Genomic DNA, 8873 nt, shown 5'->3' with positions numbered 1-8873 from the left:
ATGTCTGTGGTGAAGTCCATCGAGGTAGTACTGCCCAAAGATGCAGTCTACCTGGCCGGCTCGAACATAGACGGGCAGGTGGTCCTCACCCTCAACAGTACCCTTGTGGACCCTGTTGTGAAAGTAGAGCTCGTCGGTAGAGGTTACGTTGAATGGAACGAAGAAATTGGAGAGACCCGTGATTATAGCAGAGATGTTATTTGCAATAATAAGGCAGATTACGTACATAAAACAAAGACATTCCCAATAAAAGGTAAGGATGCAGCAAGCAGCTGGGGGCAGAAAGGCAAACACATCCGCTAGTCAATCAACAATCCCTTGGGAGTATCATGACATGGATTGGAGATAGGTAGAGGGAAGTCATGTTAAATCATGACCATTGTGAAGATACGAAGACGTGGGAACCAAACAGGACAGAGACATCCAAAATGACCTCTTGGAAGGTAATATATTCAGTCCCACAAACAGCTGTGGGAGGCCCTCTAAGAAATCATTCCTGTCAACTTTCATGAACATCTCCCTCTGGTACTAAGACTCAAGGAGACCCAGGAAAGGGGTCCTGAAGGTCACCTGGGAGGAGGGGAAGACAGCACTCAGGACAAAGTCCTCAGTCCAACCAACCCAGCTCTGGCATATGTAATTATTATGGCTCAGACGGAAAGGTATCCTGGCAATCAGGAGCCAAGGAATACCACAAAGTCACACTGCACAACAAACCTCACATACGAGACTGCGAGGAAAGAAGGCAGGTTTATACAGAGTTTCTTGGAGCTTTCCAGGGTGGGGGTAGGATTTCAAGTCCAGAGCTTAGGTTGTTTCACTCTGTAGGGCAGGGGCTGGGTACAGCCATTGGGGCAGTTGGAGTGTTCTGTGGGTGGGACCTGGCGGTGGGAAGTCCTTAGGTTCCCCACATCACTTCACCTAAGCATCCTGGGAACTCTGTTTCCTTCCCAAACTGTGTTACCGGGTTGTTGTGGGTGTTCATAGGGTTTCCAAATTTAGGATTTGGTTTGGTTTGATTTTTTGAGACAAGATCTTACTATGTGGTCCTGACTGTCCTGGAACTTGCTCTGTAGGTCAGACTTGCCTCAAACTTAAAGAGATCCTCCTGCCTCTGCCTCCCAAGTGCTGGGGTTAAAAGTGTACTCCAGGGCTGGAGAGATGGCTCAAAAGTTAAGAGCACTGGCTGCTCTTCCAGAGGTCCTGAGTTCAGTTCCCAACAATCACATGGTGGGTCACAGTCATCTATAATGGGATCTGATGCCCTCTTTTAGCGTGCAGATATACATGCAGATACAACACTGTATACATAATAAATAAATCTTAAAAAAAAAAAAAGAGTATGCTCCAGGAGAGGAGATGGGGGGCGGCAAGAGAAAGGGAGGGAGGGGAAACTGGGTAAAATTAAAAAAAAAAACAACATGCTTCATCATGCCCTGGTTTTGTTTTGTAATATTTTTATATTTCTTTTTTTATATGCATGACTATTTTGCCTGTGTATCTGTCTAAACATCATGCATGTACCTGGTTCCCCAGATCAGAAGAGAACATTATATCCCAGGAACTGGAGTTGCAGCTGGTGTAACTGCCATGTGGGCACTGAGAACTGACCCCTGATCTTCTGTGAGAACAGCCAGTGCTCTAACCGCTGAGCCATCTCCAGCACCTTGTTTTGTTTTTAAGAAAAGGTTTTACATTTGGGCGGTAGTGGTACAGTTTTTTAATCTCAGCACTTGGGGGATACAGGCAGGCAGAGCCTGTGAGTTCTTAGCCAGCCTGATCTACAAGAGCTAGTTCCAGGACAGGCACAAAAGCTACAGAGAAACACTGTACCACTAAGCCGAGTGTCAGGAAGTATTTTCTTCATTAAAAGAGTTAACAAGCCGGGCGGTGGTGGCGCACACCTTTAATCCCAGCACTCGGGAGGCAGAGGCAGGCGGATCTCTGTGAGTTCGAGACCAGCCTGGTCTACAAGAGCTAGTTCCAGGACAGGCTCCAAAACCACAGAGAAACCCTGTCTCGAAAAAACCAAAAGAAAAAAAAGAAAGAAAGAAAGAAGAAAAAAAGAAAAGAGGCAAGCCGGGCGATGGTGGCACAATGCCTTTAATCCCAGCACTCAGGAGGCAGAGGCAGGCGGATCTCTTGAGTTCGAGGTCAGTTTAGTCAACCAACAGAGCGAGTCCCAGGATAGCCACAGTTACACAAAGAAAGCCTGTCTCAAAGAACCAAAAAGAAAAGAAAAATAAGTTCACAAGAAAAGGAGGCAAGAGCCGGGCGGTGGTGGCACATGCCTTTAATCCCAGCACTCGGGAGGTAGAGGTAGGTGAATCTCTGTGAGTTCGAGGCCAGCCTGGTCTACAGAGCTAGTTCCAGGACAGGCTCTAAAGCCACAGAGAAACCCTGTCTCGAAAAACCAAAAAACAAAACAAAACAAAAAAAAAAAAAAAGAAAGAAAGAAAAGGAGACAAGGTAGGAGGTCCCATGTCGATCAATAAAAACATGGGGGTGTTAGTCAGTGGTTAGCCCCAGCCCCAGTGCTGCCACCAGACAAGGTTCTGGAAGGTTCTCACGCACGGCCTCGGTGTGTTTTGCTTACAGATAATTGGTTAAGGGCAGGCAGCCACACCTTTGACTTCCATTTCAACTTACCTCCCAGGCTTCCATCCACATTCAACAGCAAGATCGGCCACGTCTCCTACTTTGTGCAGGCCCTGTGCATAGGCCGGGAGCATATCCTGGCCAAGAAGAGGCTGTACTTGCTAGTCCAAGGGATTTCTGAATTCCGCCAGCGGAACCTCACCCAGGTACCCGGGAGATGGGAGCAGGAAGGGTAGGGCTGCCTAGCCAGGCTTTGGCGTGATTCCACAACAGGCAGCTTGCAGGGGTCAGGAATAGGGCTTAGCAGGTAAAGGTGATTGTTGCCAAGCTTGATGACCTAAGTTTGATTTCCAGGACCCATCTGAAGAGAGAAGGGAAGAACCAACTCCCTGACCTAACTAGGCATGCTGAAACCTGGGCTCCCCCCCCCCCAGCCTTACACACACACACACACACACACACACACACACAATAATTGATTAAAAAAAATGAAAAAGGTAACTCAGAAACCAAAGCAGGAGCCTCGTAGGTGGGATGACTCTCAACTTTGTGATTTTACATCCTGTGATATTTGGCCCTGGGACATCTTGCAGCTTACGGTTCATAATAGAGCTCCCCACCAGCACCCCCAAACCTCCTAAAAGTCAAGTGAGGGTCCAGGTGGAAGTGGCTCCTGCACCGCAGAACCTTCTGGCAGAGCCAGGAGGCCCAACACCTGACAGGGCCCAGGACATTTGCAGGGAACGATCCAGTCCTTCCTCAGTGCCACTGAGAGAACCGTCAGCATGCCCAGGCTTCATAGCCCAGGTGACACTATGGGGGCCAGAGAGAGAGAGAGAGAGAGAAGACTGGTAGAAGCTCGGGCCTGGCTTAGTCCAGTGAAAGAGTCCACAGCCAAGCACAGGGGAGATGCCCCTGGGTGCCCTTGGATGGGTCAGGCACCCTTTCTGGGGGCTGCATGAGGACTAAAGGTGACTCATCAGCAAATGGGGGTTCAGCCTGTGCAAAGGCCCTGGAGCTGCCCAGAGCTCAGTGTGGAGGCGTGGCGAGGAAGCCCACCTGTAAACCCCAGCTTTGTCTCACTCTCGGCGGCGCGTTCCATGAGGCCCTCTTGCACCCGTGAAGTTGAAGTTTTCTACACAGAGGAGGGGCTCGAAGGGAATGCTCAGCCTTGGTGTAGCAGGCAGAGAGAAATGGCCCCTTGCTGAGAAGGGAGGGGGTGAGAGATGCAGGGGTCAGAGGTTGAGAATGGAAGGTGATGTCAGAACGTCAATGGTTGGTAGACCCTTGACCCTATGAGGACACCTTGTTAACCTGATTGTACTTTTCTTTTTCCTTCTTTTTAACATTTATTTACCTTGGTGAAGGGAGCCCACAGCAAGTGTATGGGCCTCAGAGGATGGCCTGTGGGAGTCAGTTCTCTCCTTTCACCATGTGGGGCCTGGAAATTGAACTTGGGTCTTCGGGCCTAGCAGCAGGTGCCTTTGTCCATTGAGCCACCTCGGAGCTGCCGCCCCATCCCATGGCCTGTAACATTCAAGTCCCATGACCTCTGACAAAGTTGCAAAAGTCAATTTAACATAAACTGGGAGTAACAGTTACATCCTGGCACTTGAAAGATTTAGGCAGGAGGGTGGCAGTGTGTTAGAGGCCAACCTCAGTTACCCAGTGAGACCCTGTCTCAGTGACGATGATGACCATGATCACAACAGTGATAACAGAAATAAAGCAGTAGAGTAAATTCAGACAGGAAGTCATTGTACAAATGCACGGAATGTGAAGCTAAAGCCCGGCGTCAACTCAGAGCACCTAGGGTTTCCTGTGAGCCGAGACATCCAGCTTGCAAAGTGGACAAACTCTTAAACACTCCAAGAAGCATTCTTGTTTTGAGACAGACAGGGTTTCTCTGTGCAGCCCTGGCTGTCCTGGAATGTGCTCTGTAGACCAGGCTGGCCTCAATCTCACAGAGATCCACCTGCGTCTGCCTCCCGAATGCTGGGATTAAAGGTGTGCCCCCACCGCCAGCATTGTCCTGTACATTTTAAAAGTCTCATTCTATAGTCCTGGCTGTCCCTTCTGTGGCCCAGGCTAGCCTTGAACCAACAATCTTCCAATCTGAGCCTCCTGGTGCTCCATGGTCCTTAGGGTTGGAGACACAAGTCAGGGAGACAGAAGTCTGGGTCTCAAGTCCCCCCACCGTCCCCCACAGCCTGCATGAGCTGCAGCAATAGGGCCTCAGCAGGTCTATCCTCTTCCTTTATAGAACCCCATATTGGTGGAAGTGGAGAAGAAGGTATCTTACAGCTGCTGTAGCCAGGGCTGGGTAAGGCTGCAGGTGCAGATGGGCAAGAACACCTTCGTGCCGGGTGAGAATGTGACATTCACGACGGAGATCCGCAACAACACGGGCAAGTATATCAAGACGGTGGTGTTCGCCCTCTATGCCCACGTGCAGTACGAGGGCTTCACGCCCAATGCCGAGCGGCGCCAGCGGGCGGACAGCAGTGAGCTGCTGCGACAGGTGGCCAACGCTCGCATCCCGGCCTTCAACAGCACCACAGTGGTCAGTGCCTTCACCCTGCCACTGGTATTGTCCGTGAGCAACTGCTCCCAGGAGAACGAGATCATGCAAACGAGCTATGAGCTCGTTGTCACTATCCACCTCCCCTGGTCCTTGTCCACCGTCAAAGCCCGGCTCCCCATCATCATCACCAGCAGGAGGGAAGACCAGGACAGCTGCCCCCAGGTGGTTGAGTCACCAAATGAGGATCAACTGGTTTGAATGCCCGAACTTTAATATTAAAAGCCTATTGTAACTCTAAGCGAGCTGCTTGTCTGCTGGGTCTGGGGCTAGCAGGGCAGGTACAATGCCCTGGGCTCTATCCCAGACACCACACAATCCTGGTGTAAGGGCGTGTACCTGTCACCTGGCACTCACTCAGGAGCTGGAGGAACAGAAATTCAAGGGCAGCCTCCGCTACCTAGCGAGCTCCAGGCTAGCCTGGGTTATGTGAGACCCGGTCTGAAGGGAACAAACGTGTCTCTTAAGTCTTGCCAGAGCAGTCACTGTGGGCCAAGTTCCCATGGGTTAAGTATCTACCTCTAAACAGAGGTCTCCAAAGCCAGGCATGGTGGCACACTGTCCCAGAGCTGAGAGGTTTGAGGTCATTCCGATTATATATTACATTGTCAGCAATGCCTGGGCTATGTGAGACTCTGTCAGTGCTACCTCATACTGCCATTAGCAACCTAGTGAAGGCTTTCTGGAACATTCCATCCAGCTCTGCAACTTTCACAGGGAGACTCCTTCCCCCCCCTCCACCCCTGAGACTCAGTGACTCACACAGGCAAGCGTTGGGGACACTTCCTGTGTGGTGACTGACGACACTCACCATGCCAGGTGGGCCAACGGGAGAAGGCAGCTGGGGCCACCAGGTTTCCTGTCCTCCGTGGAAGGGCCCCTCATTCTTCCTGGTTCCCAACCCCAAAATAACCCCCCTCCCAGAAACCTAAGCCACTCACACAGCTGCAAGCTCTGGGGGGAGCAGTGGCTGCAGCTGCCACCGGAGGACCATCCACACTGCAACCAGTGAAGGGACCAGTCTCCCACCACCTAGGACTGGTGGGAGGAGCCCACTTATCTTGTCAATTAGAAGGACTTAAGGATGTCCCCCCAGGTCCAAGGCAACACCTCCGTGTTCACTTATTCAGTTTCAAAGTGGTCACCAGGACAGCAGTCCCCAGTCTCCACCCAGGGGACAGCAGGAACAGCTTGTCCCCACTGGCGTGACAACATGATTAGGATGTCCGGGACTCTGGCGGTGCTGAGTAGCCCGCTTGGCCACTGTGGGCCAGGCTGCCCTCTCTGGGACCTGTGGCCCCTGAGGGATTGGGTTACAGGTCCCACAGGGCACAGCCCTTGGGCCAGCCAAGATATTTATAAAGTGAAGCCTGCCCACTGAGCCCGCTTGCTTTAAAGTCGCCTCAGGAGCCACCAGGCAGCCTGCACAGTCTGTCTCAGAGCCCAGAGAAACAAGGAACCAAGGAAACTTAGTGGCTGCCTCTCGCAGGAGCTGGAGTGCCAGGATGTGGTGGACAAAGGAGATACACGGGGTTTAGAAGAAGCTGGGACAGCTTGGTGGGCCAAGGTCTCAGAGCTGTGCCCCTCCCCCAAGCCTGCCACCACCCGGCCTCTCACAGGGGACAGCGGGCAGCTGGCGCCATGAGGCCCAGGGGGGCGGGGACAGCCAGGGCCTGCGTGTTAAATGTCCCCCAGCTGCCTGTGGTGAGGGGCAGCATAAAACCCTGGCCACACAGGCCATAGAGTAGATGTGGACAGAGGCTGGCCATCAGGTGCTGAGAAAAACCAAGGACTTGTGGCTATAATGTGTCCTCCAAAGAGTGGGGACATGGGGACGTCAGGGCTCAGCCACTGCAGACAGACAGAGTGGGGACATCAGGGCTCAGCCACTGCAGACAGACAGAGTGGGGACACAGGGCCGTCAGGATTCAGACACTACAGACAGAGTGGGGACATCAGGGCTCAGACACTTCAGACAGAAGGCTAGCTCTTTCATCTAGAATCTTTGTTTTTCCTGCCTAAAATCTATGTAACCCAGGCTGGCCTCAAACTCACTGTGCAGAACAGGCTGACTTGAACTCTCCTGATCCCCCTGCTTCCAGCTCCAGGGTGCTGGGGTAACAGCATGCAGCCCACCTGGGAATGTGTGCTGAGGACAGAACCCAAGTTTGGTGTGTACTGATTGAGCAGTGACGCCCAGCAAATGCCTCTCGTTCCAACACGGATGATGGCCTCAGTCGATGAGACAAAATAAAAGTTCCTTGGAGGCCAGCAAGATGAATCAATTAGGAAGGTAGTTTGCTGCCAATTAAAGCCAGAGTTCAATCTCCAGGCACCACGTGGCAGAGAGAAAGGATGCCGGCATACTCTTGTCTGACCTCCACACACCAAATAAATAGATATAACACAATTTTAAAATATCTCTTGGATCAACTCCCCCAAGTATTATGCCATCTTGTTTTTGAGATGGACCCACTATGTAGATCTGGCTGGCTGTCCGTCCCCTAAATTTAGTCTTAATGTTATCCTGCTGGCCTGACTTCCCACTGGTCTCTGAGTGCTACCAAGCCAAGAGGGTTCAGATTATGTTCCCAGGACCAAGGTTAATAGTACATGCCTGCTAAGACACAGGGAAGGGTGGCGTTGGGGGTCACTGAGGGAAGGGCACCATGGGGGGCACAGAGGAAGGGGTACTGTCAGAGGCACAGAGGGAAGGAGCGCTGTCAGGGATCACAGATCACAAAAGGAAAGGTGCCAGGGCATAGAGAAAGGGATGCATGCATCAGGGGCACAGAAGAAAGGGGCGCCATGGGGGGCACACAGAGAAGGCACCATCGGAGGCAGGGCACCACTGCCGGCAGTGTGCCCCATCCCTCCTCTGCCCCTGTGAAGGCCACATTGTTCAGTGGAAGCAGGAAGATGAGGAACACAATCATCAAGGCAATCCAGAAAAAGGGGGTCCGAAACGGAAGTCGGGAAAGGTTTGCGGTACCTCAGCAAGGGTGGGTCCTCCCCAGGTTGGGCTCACGCTTGCACATGTGCAGTTGCAAACGTCTGTGCCCATTTTTTTTACCCCCACTTGAGAGGTCGGGGAGCAGCAGCTATGGTCACCCCCTCAGCAAACATATTCAGCTCTTTCTTAGCCCCTGAGGCCGTCTGAGGTTAACCCCTTGGCTTACAGACCACCGGGAGAAAGATTTCAGGAAGGTGGGCAGCTTCAGGGCCTGCTTGGCCCAGGAGTCTGGGAAGCACGGATGGCCATCTCTGGGTCCCAGAAGGCCTCGGCACGGTGAGCGCCTCAGGCTGGTCGAGAGAAGGCAAGCTTTCACCTAGGGCCTCATCCGGACTGTGCATACTCTTGGCTGTTGAGTCCCCGCGTCCGGATGGAGACTATCACTTGGTACATTTAAAGATGTCAGTCAACCATCCCCTGGATCCACAAGCCTCTGTGAGGTGTCCGGAAACATGCGGGGGTCCAAGGACACCCCCCACCAGAAAACTTTCAGGAAAGGACATTACCCATGATTTCCTCACTTCCACCCCATCCAGGACCAGGGCTCTAGGTCTTACTGGGACTCAACGGGCAACTTGGTCTCCTGAGAAAGGTGGGTAAGTGGGTGGGCGGGACTAAAACATGGGACCCTTTGATTGGTCGTCTGTCTCGTCACTCCCAAGCCCCTCCTCCCACGGAATC

The 8873-nt window shown here is 52.3% G+C and overlaps 1 protein-coding gene across 1 annotated transcript; it reads left to right on the top strand.

Moving 5' to 3' along the window:
- On the top strand, positions 1–5380 carry Arrdc5 (arrestin domain containing 5). The gene is made up of 3 exons (XM_041668762.1): positions 1–253; positions 2599–2804; positions 4862–5380. Exons 1-3 carry the CDS (start codon positions 1–3, stop codon positions 5378–5380), a joined length of 978 nt encoding a protein of 325 aa, XP_041524696.1.
- Positions 5381–8873: the final 3493 nt, after the last annotated feature.

Source organism: Microtus oregoni, unplaced genomic scaffold (genome assembly GCF_018167655.1).
Source record: "Microtus oregoni isolate MIOR12 unplaced genomic scaffold, Mior012 000019F_ref0000042, whole genome shotgun sequence".
In the NCBI taxonomy this organism is placed as follows: domain Eukaryota; kingdom Metazoa; phylum Chordata; class Mammalia; order Rodentia; family Cricetidae; genus Microtus; species Microtus oregoni.
The sequence above is the reverse complement of the archived record's forward strand: the minus strand, read 5'-3'. Positions and strand labels throughout refer to the sequence as shown.

Bases quoted from the DNA above. Each gene is read 5' to 3' on its own strand.
- Arrdc5 (XM_041668762.1), top strand. From the start codon at position 1: ATGTCTGTGGTGAAGTCCATCGAGGTAGTACTGCCCAAAGATGCAGTC. The intron at 254-2,598 runs GTAAGGATGCAG...TTTTGCTTACAG, and splicing joins AAAGACATTCCCAATAAAAG to ATAATTGGTTAAGGGCAGGC. The intron at 2,805-4,861 runs GTACCCGGGAGA...CTTCCTTTATAG, and splicing joins GCCAGCGGAACCTCACCCAG to AACCCCATATTGGTGGAAGT.